The following is an 18,680-nucleotide window of genomic DNA, read 5'->3' on the forward strand; positions in this document are numbered from 1 at the left end:
ATGGATTCACACCCCAATGATAAAAGCTAAACCCAGGTCTCTTCACGAGGTGGTATTAGATTAGGTTTCTTTTTAAGTCTAGTTCATTTTTAGTTCATTGGAGGGTTCGTTTGTGCAGTATTTATATTGTACACACTTTCACAGGTGTGTGTGTGTGTGTGTGTGTGTGTGTGTGTGAGATATTTGTTGATAAGTGTTGCTGCAGAAGATTAATTGGCTGCAATTGCTATCAAATTAGTTTAAAGCATACACATTTTAAACGGCCGTCTATTTAAAATAGTCTAGTATGCTCTATCTACCTACACTATAAGATTTAGACCATGATCACATCCAATAAGGGCATATGTTTTATGTCATGATTTTAATAATAGCTTTATTTAGACCCGGACCGTCAGCCTCAATGGCTGCCTGCCAGTACATGGTGGACCAGTGCTGGCCTTGTCCATCCTAAGGCAAATCTGTCCATTTCAAAGTGTACTCAGTGATGTAGCTTTTTTATTAAAACAGTAATTATTTTTTATCTTAAGTGGAAAAGTTAGCTAAATCAACCTAAAAGATAATTTATCATTTGACATGGAGACGGTGCAATTGCAGATAAGCCTGATTTAGTTGTGTGCCGGGGTCGCACACTGAAACTAGCCCATCTGCAAGTGCACAATGTCGCAGCGAGACACATTGTGAGCTGGTGGTAGATTCGGCTCAATTCAGTGGCGCGGCAAGATGCACATCCAAGTATAACTCGGGCTTTTTACACATTTATCATAATACTTTCTGCAATGTGCTTTTGCCTTCTCACCCAGGTTCCTATGTGTGCGGGGTATGTGGGAAGAAATACAAGTACTACAACTGTTTTCAGACACATGTCAGGGCACACCGAGGTAAGACACTCTTCTCAGTGTATGGTGGTATCATGGGCTGTTTTTTAACAATCCTGTTCTAGTGGAATATAAAGTATGTGTCTAAAATTATATGCCACCTTTACATGACTCATGTATTTTGGACATAATTTGATTGATTTGTGCGGTGGTAAAACGCCTGTCCACCATGTTGGTGGGTGGGAAACTAGATGGGGAGGGTGGTCACTGTCGCTGCCCTCATGTCTCTCATGCCTGTTCAAACTAAAGGACATAGGAAATAAGATTACAAAGCATCAATCAAACTGCATGCGTTCCCCTCCTGCAATGTAACGGCACCTAAAAGGGCTGTCATCAGAAATGGATGTCGCATGACATGACACTTCAGAGGAACGTCGCACTTCTCTAAAGCCAAATTCCAATACCTCAAATCTCGGGCCACTTGCTCACTCACACTCGGCCACTCCAGCATGGCGCTGTTACGGTGAAATTGGTGACCTGACCAACATGGAGGTCTTCAAATACGTGGCCTAACTTCCACTAGGTTGAATGGGAGGGACTAATATACAAGGAAAGAGTGCAAGTGTAGGAAATGAGGATGTAATTTAAGGACCTGATTTGCAGCCCTACACCTTCCCTAACAAACCAACCAGTAAGGTTGCCAAATAGCTATACATAATAATTTTGGTTAGTTTTTCCCCATGGTTTTAATGTTTAAACTGAATCATCGTAATGTGAGAGTTGGGTTTGTTTGCTGTTAACACAAACCGTAGCATTCATCTTATCACATTGTTCTGTGTCTCCTCCTCCTCACTGCAGAGTCAGAAATCATGGTTGGAGATGGAGCACCCCCAACACCTAACAGTGAGTTTTCTTTTTTTTTATTCTTTTTTTTACTTTATTCAGTATTTACAATTTTCAATACTTTAATTCTACGCTAATACATGTTAGATGAAAATATAGTGCTTTTTACTCTACTACTTCAGCCCTACTGTGTATAGAATTCGACCAGATGTACAAGTGTTGTAGAGTCCGCTGTTTTCAAAGGATTTAAAAATATATATATATTTGTGAAATGGGACATTCTGCACAATGAGTATTTACTTTTGAGTAATACCTCTTTCACTGCCAGAGTAATTACATAAATAATCCACCCACTGCCAGATTTTTTTTGGTTTCTGTTTCTTCTTACATTTCCAGTAGTCACAGAATATTTATATCCAGTACAATTCTTTTGGGTGAAATTAATGCTCTACTACTCCGTCCGTGCAATTGTGGCATGCCAAAGTAGCGAAAGTAGCCCTTCTACGAGTTTTGAGCTTGAAGACATGCCATTTAGAGAAATACTCCCTCCACCTGCTCCATGACAAGCTTGTCAGTGTCATGATGCTTTGTTTTTCTTTTTTCTTCAGTCAGTCGGTCGTCATTTGTGCCGACTGGCTGCCAATGTTGTGGGCATAATTATATACAATACCTCCCTGACGTCATACCGTTTGCTTTATATAGCAGCAGTGGATGTTGAGAACTCTTTTATGTTGAGATAATCTACCTCCCTTTCTCAACCCTCTACAAACCTCTAGCAAGCCAGAGTGGCTGAACTCTGTCTGCAGATAAGGTGGTAGTTACTATGGGAAAAATGTTAATGTGAAGTCAAATTAGCTTCATAACCCCAATTTATTTTCTAGGGATTGATACAGTAGAACGTCTGTGGCAATGGTGGCATGTCTCAATCTTATCTTATACATTCTATTATTGTATGCCATCTTATGCCGTTAATATGACATAGTGCCCTCTATTTGATCTATTCTATCTAATCGTGCTATATGCGTCTCTCTTCTTGCACCCAGTTGGAAACAGCTGAAAACCATATTTAACTGCGCTCACGAACGCGTTTTGAAAGAGTGAAATCTATTATAAGAGCAAAGTACTTTAACACTAATAGATAGATCGTCTCAGACAGAGACACTCTTTTTAGAGCTTGCAGATCTGCTACTTTTGATACTTTTGTGTGACGCTGTAGTGTGATCAAGTAGTGTTAATTTATGAAAAAACACAAATAGTTATAATTTGGAGATACAAGTTTTGTGCCCGACAGTAACGATGTTAACTTTTAGCTTCTCTGACCTCATTTCTATATACCTACCCAGCAGTGTTGCCATGTTCGCTTCTTAAAATTGGCTTTGGGCTTGTTTTTCTGTGGTTTGTTATGTTTCAGAAATCTTCCAAATATCCCACGTAGATTGCCTATTTTCAAATAATCGACAATGAATAGTTGTAACAACTTTATGTTGTGTTGCAATATATACTTCAACGTTCAATATTAAGACAACAAATATTTATATAATATTATATAATACGAGTAAGACGCGCGAACGCGGGAAGCGAACGCAGATCGTAAATTGCAATAACAATTAGAATAAATTACGAATTAGTGAGAACTGTGTAGTACTGTGAAATTAGTGAAAACAGTCCCTTTTGTGCCCATATATGGAGCTGAGTGGACCTGGCCCCTTTTGTGCCCATATATGGAGCTGAGTGATTGCTGATGCAACACACTCCATATTTGGATAGCGGGACAGACACACGGACAGACAGACAGACAGACAGACAGACATGATCTGCTAGGTCTCATAGTAAGTGCTCACTGCGTTCGCAATAATATTTTAGTGCAACTCATGGAATTGATGGGTGGGCTCGTGAACACTTTCAGGAGAAACGGTTGATAACCACTGTGTGGTCAAATATTGGTAAAACGGAAACAAACTGTCTCTGTGTGTCAAACTGTAGATAACTTCCGCTACTCCTGTGACATCTGTGGCAAGAAGTACAAGTACTACAGCTGTTTCCAGGAACACCGAGATCTGCATGCAGTTGATGGTAATTAGTCTTTTTTTTGCTACCGAACGTCTCGTTTACCACCTTATATGGTTGCCAATGCATCATACCTTGTGACACGTGACATCATGGATACCCTTAACGCCTATACTGTATGGTCACGCCTCATGATACGTCACGCTACCATATATGGCCATCTCCATATATGAAGATCACGACACTGACCTCATCTAACCCTGGATAACCACCATACATGGAGAGGAATGGATCATCACCTAGATCTGCATATATGGAGCCGGCCAGCAACTCTCTCTGACCTCATCAAACTTTTGTGTACTGGCAAACAATTATGTACTGGTATATGGCCAGTACATAATTCATTCCATATGTTGTCATGCCCAGCAGCCTGCCGTCTGCTGTCACCCAGGCGGATGCATGCGACCTCGCCCATTAGGGTGTCTTACTGGTAATCTAGTAGCAAAGTCCTGACGTCACTCCCACTACCCGTGGGTCGTAGCAGTGTTTTCTTTCTATTGGAATGCCCATAGGCAGATCTAGATTAAGATCTAGACTTCTGTGCTTTATTGATGCCCAGATTTGTTACATTTTAGCTACTTTTTAAGGTGAGGTTGCTTTATTGGTCATTTGATTGCACTTAACCACTTTAACCCAAAAATGGCACAAATAACATGCCACTACGAGTTTGTATCTTAGCTATTTTTTTTAAGTAGGGCTTAAGTGTTTTAAAATAGTAAATGGTTAACTTTATGGTATATCTGCATAAATATGGTTTAGTTTTGAATTAAATTATGGTCTTTCTCATTCTCTCCTCAGACCCATATGAACACCAACAGGTTATTTTACCTGTGGATGACCTTAAAGAAGAAGCACCAGTTGAACCCTATAAGAAAATTGGACCAAGTAAGTCACCTCTGTTTTGTTATCTCCGCCAGGACAGAATGGCAGGAGGCAGAGGCAGATGTGAGTCTGTTTGTACTGTACGTCCGTCTGTATGTCATTCTGTCTTAGATCATCTCAGGCCCCGCTGTACCAATCGATGTGAAAACGGCCAGACACAAATACAGGACTAGAATGGGTCCAAGGGCAGATCAGTTAAGAGTCAGATATACGAACACGTGAGGAGATCTCACTCATATCTACAAACCCCATTCTGTACCTCGTCCTCCCCACATAACTAGGCATTAGTAGAAGCCTCGGTTACAGAATGTTATGGTCAAAGAAAGATTAGAAAATATATCACTTCTATGCAAATGTGTAGTGGTAGTTTCAGTCGGAATCGTTAAAAAAGTAGCCTGCAATATCCTGAGAGAGTTTGACTACATGTCAAGATGCTGTTAAAACTGCTGTAGTATGTCAGTCCCAAAACATTTCACATGCCCAAACTTTCTTTAGTGCGATATTTTTGCTTTTCTGTCTTTATTGATTGATTTGAACAAAGTAGACTAGAGAGAGAGACAGGACATGGGGAGAGAGAGGCGGGGAGTGACATGCAGGTCGTCCATCTCAGAATTCTGGTCTCTATACCAGTATACTGCCTCCCCCTGGTCAGCATGCTCTGTTGAAGGCTGCATTGCTGAAATGCGTTAGCGTTCCATTTTGGTGTGTAACAATAAAGAAATGGAAATGTGAGTACTATGTCCGCCATTTATAATTTTTTTGGATGTGCTACCTTTTTGGAATTTCTTTAAGTCCTATTTTTTGATTTGTTATTGATAGTTAGCTGACATTAGACCCTGCTTTTCATCTTCTGCCAATGATCCGTCTCTCATGCTGCTGTCTTTATGTCAGTCTAAGCCTCGGTCTCGCCCTTGTTTACTGCAAATACTGTAATTTCCCATATGAAACCCACAGACTTGTGTGATATTGTTACTGTATCCCACGCCTCCTTAAAGAGAGACCTTTGACAGTTTGGGTCCTAGCATCTTGCCAGTGATCAACAGCTCAGATCAACAGTTCCTGAAGGTCAATTATTGACCCCACAGTCCTCACAAATTGTAACAATCAACCTTTCTTTTGCCAAATTAAACGGAACATTCTATTCTGCTCCCCTGACAACACGAATGATTTACTGTATGCCTACTGTATGTTCCTCCCTTGGACCACTGTCTTAATTCACCAAACCACATGTAAAAACAAATCTTGGTGTGTTGTGAAAATCAATCTGTTGTAAAAGGGAAGCGTCTTTTAACTCGCTGTCAGACAGACAGACAGACAGACAGACAGACAAAACCAAGTGTTTTCTCTCTCTGATATGAAGAAAGTGATTCATGCTTTCATTTCCTCCCGGGCTGGACTATTGCAACTCATTGCCTGCATAGCAGTTGCTAGTTCCTCCCACTCCCGTCTGTGGCTTGTTCAGAAGTTTGCTTCCAAAACTCCTGTAGGTTATACAATCAAGCGGCTGTGCCCATTTCTGTCCAACAGTATTTTGGACATTTTCACACATTGAGCGTCCTCTACACAATATGCAGAGAACAAAAGCAATTTGTAGTTTGGACATTTTTACACAATGAGCGTCCTCTACACAATATGCAGAGAACCCACAACCTCCGTGGCGGGAGGCAGTCACCTTACCACTGTGCCACCCGAGCGCCAAAAAATGAAAAGCAGTTTCACTTCTGCCCATGAGAGCCACCACAGATGTGAAAAGTTGAACCGTGTCGTAGATACCGCAGCTTCCTTGGCGGCTCCACCCCAAAACTTACATAAGCCTGGGTAGCTAGGGCACCTGGCTTATAGCATAGATATGCACTCTTATTGTCTGCATGGATTGTTGATTTCAGTCATTTTTATCACATTAAAGAGCATCAGCATCAGTGTCAAACTAGCAATACATACGTATATTCAGAATCATCTTCCATAAAACAAAAGGTAAACCCTCAATCTGCCAATTTCTTCAACTGGTTGTATGTTGAACACTAAGAACAGCATAATTCTAGATCAGTGCTCAAAGTGCATCAGTCCTCAAACATTTTAATTTCAACGACTGCTCATATCTCTCAGATACAGACCTGCAAGGGTGCATTTGCAACCCCCCTTAAGGAACCCAGAGAGTGCAGTATATTACTAATTATTAAAAGTTGTATTTGACAAGATATTAATAATAAATGTCTTTGCTTTTATTTGTCCAGAATCGGGGAGCTATTTATGTGCGATCTGCGGGAAGCAGTACAAGTATTTCAACCCATACCAGGAACATGTGGCTCTTCATCACATAGGCCTACCAACGGCAGGTGAGTGGCTTTTCTACGAAAGTATTAACCTGAAACATTACAGGCAGGCAGGCAGGTTTCTGCCCGACAATGCAATGATATAATTGTAAATGATGTAAGTGATCTGTTGCTGTTTCTGAATTTGAATCCTGAAAAGTTACAATTTTGGACATGAGGTTTCTACCCGACAGACGGTATGCTATGCACAGGATAATGAACAGTGAGCTAGTCATTATTGAGAAATAAACGCTGTCATTATGATCAGACTGTGGCGCCAAGCACAGCCTGCCATACCTGCCACACTAGGGCTTTTATATGTCTACTTTAGCATTTTTTATTATTTAAATCTTAAGACAATAATATTGTAATTGTTTGAGTGCAACGTACAGCATTTCAAGGTCCTCCTGAAGCAGTATTTGGCTTAAAATGTCCTGAGATGGATGTCAAATCTAGGTTTCTGTCAACAATCTAGGCCATTAGTGAACGTAAAAGATGAGTGTTATTTTTGTTCATTTACTGCTTTCTTTTGTTTTGTGATCTAGTAGTAATATAGTAAATAATAATAAAGAAATTGCAGTAAAAAATATACATATTTAGCCACTTGTTCGAATTGTATTTAGCCATATTTAGCCCCCTAAATCATGAAAATCGCATCTTTTACTTTCTCTAATAACAACCTAAAACATGAAAAACTGTAAACAGTAATATAAAGAGTAGCAGATCTATAAACTCGGGGAAAAAAAAATATATATATATATATAAAATATGGAGATAGAAGTTTTCTGCCTATATATCATGGAAGGACCTCTATTAATTTAAATAAATTCAGTAACTCTAATTGATATCCTCTCAAGATCTAGGTGGCGCTTTTGAGTGGAAGTCATCGCCGGTGCAGAAGCGTGCTAATATGGACATCATCAGTAAATATGGGCCCAGCCAAACCGGTAAGGCAAGTAAGTAACCATAAGCCCTTGATGGTGTCTCTATCATTGACATGAATTGGCTCTACTATGCTGGCCATTCACACACCCATGTCTACAACCAAAATCTTTGTTTTCGCCATTCATCAAAATCAAACATTTTAACCCATTCTGACCTGAGATCAGATTCATACGAGGTTTTCCACTGGACACACACTGGTCTGATCAACCCATTCTGACCTGAGATCAGATTTTAAAAATGTCAGTCGTTCTTCGATTTTTCAAAAATAGCAGACCTACAAGCTCGTAGCGCGCCACTCGGTGGCGCGCTATGAGCTTGTAGATCTGCTGTTTTTCAATAGCTAAAGCATAACATGATGCTAACACCAAAATGGGTTCCCGTTCAGAATGGGTTAACCCAGTTGATGTGTATCTGGGGAAGGATTTTGTTAATATAAGATTTAGCGAATATTAAAATCCCACTAGACATTTGAATTCTATTTGAACTATTTGTCATTTTTGAAAATATTTAAAAAAGATATATCTACAGAAAGGTCCTCTTAGGAGCGCACGGTCACACCACACTTTTAAAGTGTGGTACGTGTGACCGTGCCCTCTGCCTTCAAGCCACCAGGTGGGTGTGGCCCACCATGTTTGAGTCGAGCAGGGATAGTCTGCTCCATTTAATTACAGAGATTTAGCGAAATCTGCAAAATAAATGCTTACCACTAGCCTGCTTTCCTCACAAATGTGGTCTACTATCACCTCTCAATTTGTTCCAAGCCAACTCCCCTGGGAGACTTTGTGACAGCTGCTGAGTACCGTTAACAACGAACCTTATGCAGGCAACATTTACAAAATGTAATTCTGCTTTAAGTAGCATGTGACGGATTAAACTAGGCCCGGTTTTCATGATTCTGAATCCATCAAGTTTCCCAAGGGTGTTGGCTTGGAACAAATTGAGAGGTGATAGTAGACACCTTTATGAACACTTTTGAACACTTTTCTTCTTGCTATATTTTAACTATTTATTTTAATTGTTTGTCTTTGTGATGCGAAATGCAAGGAATTGTTTCTGTTTTGTTGGCATATTCGAAATAAACATGACAAACCAACAGAACAAACAAAGCTAGTGGTAAGCATTTATTTTGTAGTTTGCCACACATTTTTCTAACTTTCCCTAACTATATTGGTGCTCTCTCTCTCTCTCTCTCTCTCTGGAAAGAGATAAATGCTCATTTGAATTTGATGTTTCTTAATTGAAAGAGACAAGATTGGACCAATTTCTTAACATGCAATTCAAAAATGGATGTTTTGGGTCAAAGTATTTTTATTTTATTGTTGAGGGTTGCGTAACATTGCTGCTAAGGACCAACACACTGCTGTATTTTTTTTTTCCTCTTTTTTTTCTTTTTACAGAAATGCTCCCAGGCCAGCTAGGGCCTATAATTAGGACTTCTGTTTTTTCAGGGCTGAGCTGAAGGAAGTCATAGTACTGTATGTGAACATCCAGTCCTTGATAGCTGAAAGCCACTTAAACCCTATTTACTTCACTGACGGGGGGTCCTTCGGGGGGTCAATCATTTTTTCCCTCTACACCGAATCCCTTTGCCCATTATGACATGTCTGGAATAGGGACACTCAAGGCGCTGCGAGTGTGTACATCGCTATTTTGGAAAAGCTTTGAAAAGTAAAATTGGATTATTATTTTCTTCTGGGGGTCCGGGTGGAGGCGGCTAAATACACTACACATCCATTACAGGGTCCTTGACTTTGAGAACTGGTGTTGTAGATCAGCTATCGGTGTTCACCTGTATTATAGCTATCGGTGAACATTCTCGAAGATTCCTGAAAATGTTCACCTATATTATAATGACATGCCAGAAATAGGCACGCCAGGTTGAAAGTGGTTCATATATCACTGCCTCTCTGCGGCATCTGATCTGAGTTTACTGTGACCTAAATGTAAGTCTGTCTGCGGGTCAGGCTCGCTGTCGAGCAGAAAACTTGTATAATATTTTTGGACAGAATGCTAGTAAGAATGTATGTTAATTTTCGTCACTGTCTGGGTGGAAATCTCCAAAGCTCCAAAAAACTGTGAATTGACATTGATTTGACAATTGCTCTATTTACAGACGGTACCAACGGAAGGGCTTTTGTGTAAAGGATTTCCAGTCGCTAATGATATAGAACCAGTAAGACGCGCAAACGCGGGAAGCGAACGCAGCTGAGACCCTGCAGATCATGTCTGTCTGTCTGTCTGTCTGTCCCGCTGTTACTGTATATGTGGACCTGGCCCCTTTTGTGCCCATATATGGAGCTGAGTGATTGCTGATGCAACACACTCCATATTTGGATAAGGGAACAGACACACGGACACATGGACACACAGACAGACAGACAGACATGATCTGCTAGGTCTCATAGTAAGTGCTCACTGCGTTCGCAATAACCTGTCGGGCAGAAACCTTGATGCGACACTTGTGAGCTTGTAGATCGGCTATTTTCACATTATAATGAAAACGTTTTTTACATACAAGGTTTTCTCCTCCACAGCAGCGCAATGAGAAGTTGGAACAGAGATATTTTGTTGCTTGCAGATCATGTATTGAGGTCAACATTTCCCCATAACTTTTCTTAGTTAACCCAATAACTTTACGAATTCCTTCAAAATCAGCAGTTTCCACTTTCATTAAAGGTTAAATGTCGGCTTCATTTTAATTTGTCAATACATGCCATTGTCTGTCTACTCCCATCTTTGGCAATAGTGTGTATATAAATAGATCACTCCGTTAATGGGTTTTATTCGTGTGTATATATACATTGTCCATATAGTCTTTAAACTGATTTTTAAAGTATCTGAATAATTTTGGTCATGTTGGCTTATTTGTGAATCAATCTTACCAGGAACTATTCTGTTAGGCTAGTCTTTTCAAATCAATCCATCCTTATCCCATTCAAACCGGGATAAGCATCTGTGTCATTTAGATTCTGATTTAGAAGGCATTTGTAGAATTGGCCTCAGGTCAAATGGGTTTAAAAAGAAAGAAATAAGTAAACAAATACCGGTAGATTGATTTTCAAAGAGATTCAAAATTACATGCACATTTTTACCGTATATCTTACGACCTACTGTATATTAACCATATACTGTAAAAACTATGGACAAAGCGTTCCCTGGGTCTGATATGGACGTAAAATGAAGCCTTTAATGAAGCCTTGCACTGTAAGTTGCCATATTTCTAGATCCGTTTGGGCCCAGCTGGCCATTGGCTGGCCCAGACAACGAGGGGGGACTTCCCCCCTTACTTTCCGTTGGTTTTTATTTTGACTGAACGGGGGGTGGCTCCCGTTCATAGACTGTAACAGTAGCCACGCCCCTCAGAACATACGCAACTTTATGGTCATTTTTTAAATAAATGGGACCATAATTTTCCAAAAATAATATTATGAGAAATGAGGCTTTAAACTAGTGACTGGAAGCAGAAAGTATTCATAACCATGTTTATTAAGGTAATACAGTCTGGGTGAAGTTGGGCACAAATACATGGGCCTCTATGGAGCTATGGGTTTTTTTGGGCCCAATGACAGCGCCACAACAGGCCATTATATGAACTTTCAGGAAGTCCCGATTTCCTTAGTGGCTTCACGAAATATCTGTCTGACTGCCCCCCTGATATTAAAATGGGACGATGGACGTCATTGTAAAAATAGTGTAATTACTCCAAAGCACTTTATTCATCACCTCATCACCGCCTACCTCTAATTTAAGCTCCAATCTGTGTGAATGATTACGTTTTGTGCTATTGACATATACTGGCATTTGTGTATATTGAGGTTTGACACATTATTATTACTAGTCCTTACCCGTTCTGAATATATGAACAGCAAATATATATATATATATATATAGAATATTAGTGGTCCATGACATGAAAATGATGTTTGACAGTCAGCAATATTGTTGCTTATTCTAGATGTATTTTCGGATTGTCTGACTTTATCTGGCCTGTTAACATTTTCATAGACCTGGTTGCTTGTTTCCCTCTCAGTCAATGTGGCAACCCTGGTCATTGCCGTGTTGATGATGTAGCTTGGCACACAACAGCTAGGACGATGTAGCAGCCTGCTGGCGTCATGTTTAAAAGTATTTTGCGCAATTTATGTCACCCGAATGTATGGATATGGACTTATGGCTCCATCGCTGCCTCTTTCTTTAGTAGAAGTAGAAATTTAACGTGTTGCTGAGTGTTTACCGTCCGCGCACACACACACACACCGCCTCCTGGCCTGAGGGGGTTGGAGTGATGTAAAAACAATATTTGTACAGTGAAATACATCGGTAAAATCGGTAAAATGTATATGGATTCGGGGAGCGTGCAGATATTTTTTTGCCATGGAGAGATGTGTGCTAATAGTGTGGCTCGGTCGGAGATAGACCACGGATAAACGGCTGTGCTGTCTATTAGGAGACACACACACACACACACACGCGGCGCCAAATTGTATAGGGCACATTTTGTTGTGTTGCAGCGGTAGCTAGAGGAAGCATGCCAGTGGGGTAACGGTGATAACGGTGGCCTGTGATGCAGGTGTCGCTAAGGGACGGAGGTGCGAGGTTAATTACTTGCGCAAGCAGAGCGCGCAAGTAATAATTTCGCTTGGTCTCTTCAAAGTGACAGCCAAGTTTTTTTCAACCACATTACGTCATCACATACGTATACACACCATGTACTCTCGTCCCAGTTCTCAACGATGACGTAATGTGGTATCTGGTCCCAGAAAACCAGGCACAGACTTACGGTTGAAAAAAACTTGGCTGTCACTTTTTGGAACCAAGTAACCACAGTATACTGCTAATCAAATTACAACTACATACTCTGTATGTAGTTGTAATGTGATTTGTAATTTGTAAATATGTGCCTGGTCTGCTGGGACCAGACTACACAGATGACCATATCTCTTACGTCATCACTGAGAGCTAGTCATACATATACACACCATGTACTCTGGTCCCAGCTCTCAACGATGACTTAATGTGGTATCTGGTGGGACCAGATTACACAGATGACCATTTCTCTTACGTCATCACTGAGAGCTAGTCATACATATACACACCATGTACTCTGGTCCCAGCTCTCAACGATGACGTAATGTGGTATCTGGTCCCAGCAAACCAGGCACAGACTTGCATACATAAAAACGGTTGGAAAAAACTTGGCTGTCACTTTTTGGAACCAAGTAACCACAGTATACTGCTAATCAAATTACAAATGTGATTTGTAATTTGTAAATCTGTGCCTAGCAAATAGTTACACGTAATGATTATACATTTCAAACGTTCCTTCACAGAGATACTGAGATGTGATAGTTTCCAGCGGTCGAAAGTACTTGCGCGCTCTGCTTGCGCACTAGTGTGCCATTTATGGCCTACTAGTGTGCAACAAGCAAGTATGCACTCGGCAGAGTGCAGTTCTAGTTCACTAATAAATTCATTATTAATCATTAATGTGTCAAATGGGGAAAAGGGCTCCGTTAAGACCTCCATATAATTATGGTCCATGCCTGTGTGAAAAGTGGGAGTGATTCGTGCAGTTAATGATGAGATAACGCGCTGTCAGTGACATTCAGAGAGACAGACAGACAGACAGACAGACATTGTTAGAACTATTAGATAGATTATTATTACATCTATTATAAATCTAGAAACCTGCATGTTTTTTATTAACAGAAATAAAAATTATGTCAATGGTTGACAACTTCTATTGCTAGAGAATATGTTCGTTTAGACGCTATGGCAGGAGGGGATTTTGACGAAATGAAGTAAATGAAGATAGTGCAAGCAGATGTGTGGTGCTTGTCAGCAGCGTACATTGAGGCCAGAGGCAGAGCACAGGACAATGTTGAGCGAGATGTGCCGAGCTCCGTTGCGTTTAGAGATGGATCCATAATAGCGAGCAGCAGTCTTGCTACGGAAGTGACATACAGATTCACAGATAGACATCTCTAGAATGAATAGTTAGATAACATAATTCTACAAGCATGCTGTGCTGTGAGCTTTTTGTCAAAGGAAATTGGTGGAAAGGAAGGAAGTAATCGTCACACTTTCAAAATGGTGCTTGGGCTCATTTTCACATTTCTTCTTAATAATATGCATCATTTCCACTGCTACACCGTTTCATTCTCAACCTATAATGTCAAAGCAATGGTTTCTCTCTCTTTTCTGTTATCTCTGGTATCTTTCATTTGATCAGTCCCCCTCCTTTTCCCTCTTTGTGCTGAAGAGCAGTTTGCCATAAATAACTATTTAAAGCACGGCACACACTAAAACACCCACAAAATTGGGTCAAAAAGATAGAGTGGAGAGGACGAGTTAGACCTATATTCAAATGCATTATGATCATTTCAATTTAATATTATGGCTGGTTACGCTCAGGGATGTGTAATGATGCAACAAATTGTAATGGACAAAACAACAAAACACTGGTGTTTGGCATTGCTCCATCTTGATATTGTACTATTTGCTGTCAAATACATGAAAATAATAGACATTGTTATTTAAGTTATCTTTGTTATTTAGAGCAGTGGTTCACCCTTTTCAGGTCATGACCCTCAAAAAAGCATTATTTGAACTTGTGACCTCTCCACCCTGACTATATTTGACCTGGTGACCTCTCCACCCTGCCTATATTTGAACTGGTGACCTCTCCACCCTGACTATATTTGACCTGGTGACCTCTCCACCTGACTATATTTGAACTGGTGACCCCTCCACCTGACTATATTTGACCTGTTGACCTCTCCACCCTGACTATATTTGACCTGGTGACCTCTCCACCCTGACTATATTTGAACTGGTGACCTCTCCACCTGACTATATTTGACCTGGTGACCTCTCCACCTGACTATATTTGACCTGGTGACCCCTCCACCTGACTATATGTTGAACTGGTGACCCCTCCACTCTGACTATATTTGACCTGGTGACCTCTGACCCCTCCACCCTGACAACGACTAGGAGTTGAGTCATTGCAGCACATTCTGTTTGACTTCGTTTGAAAATAACAATGTTTTCCCTTCCTCATATTATTGTCTGATGTTTTTATTGTATAGGTTGTTGATTAGCTTTCTTTCTTCTTCTTTCTTTTTTGGGGGTATTAAAAAGTCAGCCTGCTCAGCGCAATTCCGCCCAGCCTGGTCGACACGAACAGCTCACAGAACTCAAGCGGTGAGCACCCATTTTATCTCACCTTATTGTGTGTGCTTTTATTATTCTTGCTTCCACAGTGAAACATCCTATGACATATCGTTCCTGTCGGGTGGAAACCTCATTTGTCCAAAACTGGACAGGATTCAAAATGACAAATGTAGCAGATCTACAAGCTCAAAACGCGTCGCTTTGCGCTTTGTTTCGAGCTTGTAGATTGATTGATTGATTTAAGTATTTACAGTGTATTAACAGTTTGCAGAATTACAGTACATTTCAAGCACAACTCAGTACAAAAAACGTGAGTGGACGACGCCAAAAAGCATTACACTTGTTTACAAGAGGGTCCACCGTTTTCGATTCATCATAACATTTAGAGACGTACAAACATACGCTTCTATAATAGCCAAAAACAGGAAATCATCAGAAAGGAGGTAAAAAGGGGGAAAAAACATATCCAGTGAGGGGGTTGGTGGGGGATTCAGATTTTACAGGGGCCCGTTTCGAATTGCAGCCGTCCGTAGGTGCCCTTTGAGATCAGTCAAGGGTTTCACATGTCTATAATGACAGTTGGTAGGGCGTTCCACATTTGTGTGGCTCATCAGTTACTTTTGATGATTTTGTGTTTGTGCTTTAAGTTAAAATATGGAGATAAGAGGTTTCTGCCCGACACCAATGGTATTGAAGCAAATGATTTGGATCAAGGGAGACGAGCAGTGGTGGACTAAGTACAAGCTCCTGACATTCACTCTGCTACGTACATTTCAAACACAGATATTGTACTTTTGGCTCCACTACATTTCAAGGAAGGGAAAAGGTACAACATTTAACCACTTTATCCCTATTTAAAGGTATGGTACACTACCTTAGGCTACACAGTGTGTGTTCAGTAACAGGGGTGTCCATGTCTCTCCAGCTCTCCAACAGAAAATGCATTTTCAGGTCGGGATACCTATTTTATATTTTTTGGATATCAATGATTGCTATCAATACTAACCTAAAAAACAATCAATTACCCTACCTTTTAAAATATAGTGAAAATAGCCTATGTACAAGCTCACAAGGTGTCACGTTGGGAGCTTGCAGATCTATATTATCACTATTTTCGAAGATTAAAAATAAATAAAAATAAAAATCATTTGTTTGGAAATATTCCACATTTCGTCTCGAAAATTTGCCACAGGAAAAGTACACCTGGGGGAGCATTAATTGGTGTGCCGAATCTTTTTATTTCTTATAGTAGGTTTTTAGATGTGCGTGTCTTTTGTAACGTCTTTCTTCAACCACGTTTCAATAAATACAGCAATGCATTGAAAATGTTCTTGGTAATTTTGTACTGCTAAAGTGTTTCATGTATGTTTTGTAATAATAATCAAAGTAACTAGTAACTAAAGTTTCCAAATAAATGTAGTGGAGTTAAAGTACAATATTTATTGTAGTGGAGTAGAAGTAAAAATATTGGAAATGGTAAAGTACTAGTAAAGTACAAGTACCTCAACATTCTACAAGTACAGTACTTTAGTAAATGTACTTGGTTACTTTCCACCACTGCTTTTAGACCTTGTGCTTCCAAGCAGCCTCACTTGTTCTCTCATCCTTCACCCACAGGAACTCAGAGCCCCCTGGTGGCCAGTTCCTTCTCTACATCCCAGAGTAAGTCCAACCACCACACCCACCTTGCTCGAAACAAAACGTTTGCCCTGCTACCTCTTTTTCCATGTCAACTTTTATTTCATTGTTTGTTTTTTTCTCTCTGCCTTATTATTTTGTTAGTTGGCGTGCATTTTCTTTCTTTTTTTCCCTGTCCGCGATCATTTTAATTTGGTGCCTCTTTCTTGCTCAGTTAGTGCAGGGACAATTCAGGAGGAGAAGCTTATATTGTCTGGTTTTATGTTTCCAGAGGTGCATTAGATATGGCAAAAAAATGATACATAGTGCTGTCGCGACTCACATACTCCTGGAGGGTTCTTTGTGTGCTTCAAGAAAACAAGATTATGTGGAGGTGTTTTTCAAACATAGACTGCAAAATGTGCAGATGAAAAGCATCTTATAAATACCTCTCAGAAAAAAGCCCAAATCCAGTATTTGAATGCCATACTGTATTTCCTTTTTAAAACGAGGCTGGCTTCATTTAATAGGTTTTAAAATTCCCCTTCAACCTGAAATAGGGCCTGTATTTTTCATCTTCGTCGGATGTTTAAAATAAAATATATAACGGGCAGCTGGATATAGCAACAGCTCACGCTTGATTTATACATAGAAGCACGCTGGCGTTGCATGCCTGTAAATGGCAGATCTACAAGCTCACAACATGTCACGTTCGTGACGCATTGTGAGTTTGTAGATCTGCTATTTATACCGAGCAAACGACACTGGCATGCAGGCAACCACGTCTAAATCAGGCTTCATGGGCATATTGGGGGCGAGAGTGCTCCGCAGACATTCCCGATAGGCATTTTGGATGCAGTAGTTTGACCTTTGACCCCCAGAGGCCATACATATACCCCCTCCTCTTCTGGGTCTTTCTGTTGTCTCTAGAACCCTTCACATGTGGCGCCTGTGGCATCCAGTTCCAGTTCTACAACAACCTGCTGGAGCATATGCAGTCCCATGCTGGTGAGTCCACCACTATAGGGCTGCGCTTCTCCAAACCTTTTCGCGCCAAGGAAGCATTTGGCCGCGGCCGCGGACCCCTCCCACGTCTGAAAATAGATTTGTGCCAGGGACCCCCCCTAGAAGAGGAGATTTATGTAAAAAAATGTTTTTAAAAAACGAATAAACAAAACGGGTGTACAAGCTCGCAGCGCGACAAAATAGCAGATGTACGTACAAGCTTGCGACGCGTCACAAAGTGTCATGCTGTGAGCTTATAGATCTTATAGATCTTGTGTGAGCTTATAGATATTTTTGAATAGTACAAACATACAAATGGATAAAGTGGTTAAAATGATAACTACTTTTGCTGGGCAGGAGTTGGAGCTAGTTAAAGAGTTGGGAGGTTGTGCATTCGGTGGCAAATGCTTAAAATGCATTGGAGAAAGGGAAAGTCAGCAGACATTTGTTTTATTCCAAATTTATTTTTTGTTTATTTTCCCTCCACTCATATTCTGACCTAGATGACTGTAATGTCACACAAGACATCATGTCACAGTTACGGTTACGTTCATGTTTGTTCTCTATTGTGTTTTCTGTGTCCCTACAGCAGACAACGAGAACCACACCAAAGGGGATTCTCCAAAGATCTCTCCGGCCTCTGGTCACCAGGAGCACCTGTGGAGAGGCTCGCAGGCCCTGGCCCTGCCCACACTCGCACAGCAGGTTCAGTCTCATGCCCATCCCCCAGTGCGCAATCACACTCTCAACCGTAAGTATTACTGGAGGAAATTAAATTACTGGGATCCATATTATTAGACCTGTCTTGTTTTTTCTTCACTTGTTTATCCCGTATAAGTTCCCTCTCCTGATTGGTTATCAATTAATTGGTATCCTGAGTTGACCTGAAAATGTATTTTCTATTTACTCACGTACGCTCAGCGTAGGGACCGATGATAGCCAAGGTTTTTAGGCCAGAGTTCTCTTTGACCGAATCAAATGGTGCTTCATGCCTCACTGTTGTATAACCAGAGAAATG

The 18,680-nt window shown here is 40.5% G+C and overlaps 1 protein-coding gene across 5 annotated transcripts in view; it reads left to right on the forward strand.

Annotated features, from left to right (window-relative positions):
• Nucleotides 1–18,680, forward strand: part of znf618 (zinc finger protein 618) — a 42,034-nt gene that overhangs the window by 13,895 nt on the left and 9,459 nt on the right. For 3 of the 5 annotated variants that reach the window (XM_080755314.1, XM_080755317.1, XM_080755315.1), the window contains exons 3-12: nucleotides 801–878; nucleotides 1,674–1,718; nucleotides 3,642–3,731; nucleotides 4,524–4,610; nucleotides 6,842–6,943; nucleotides 7,777–7,875; nucleotides 15,008–15,070; nucleotides 16,658–16,702; nucleotides 17,588–17,665; nucleotides 18,252–18,413. In XM_080755314.1, the coding sequence (XP_080611440.1) occupies nucleotides 801–878; nucleotides 1,674–1,718; nucleotides 3,642–3,731; nucleotides 4,524–4,610; nucleotides 6,842–6,943; nucleotides 7,777–7,875; nucleotides 15,008–15,070; nucleotides 16,658–16,702; nucleotides 17,588–17,665; nucleotides 18,252–18,413 (849 nt within the window). The remainder of the gene's footprint in view (nucleotides 1–800; nucleotides 879–1,673; nucleotides 1,719–3,641; nucleotides 3,732–4,523; nucleotides 4,611–6,841; nucleotides 6,944–7,776; nucleotides 7,876–15,007; nucleotides 15,071–16,657; nucleotides 16,703–17,587; nucleotides 17,666–18,251; nucleotides 18,414–18,680) is intronic. The other 2 variants (XM_080755316.1, XM_080755318.1) reach the window with 2 other exon arrangements.

The sequence above is a fragment of the Protomyctophum bolini genome (assembly GCF_963924005.1).
Source record: "Protomyctophum bolini genome assembly, chromosome: 22".
In the NCBI taxonomy this organism is placed as follows: Eukaryota; Metazoa; Chordata; class Actinopteri; order Myctophiformes; family Myctophidae; genus Protomyctophum; species Protomyctophum bolini.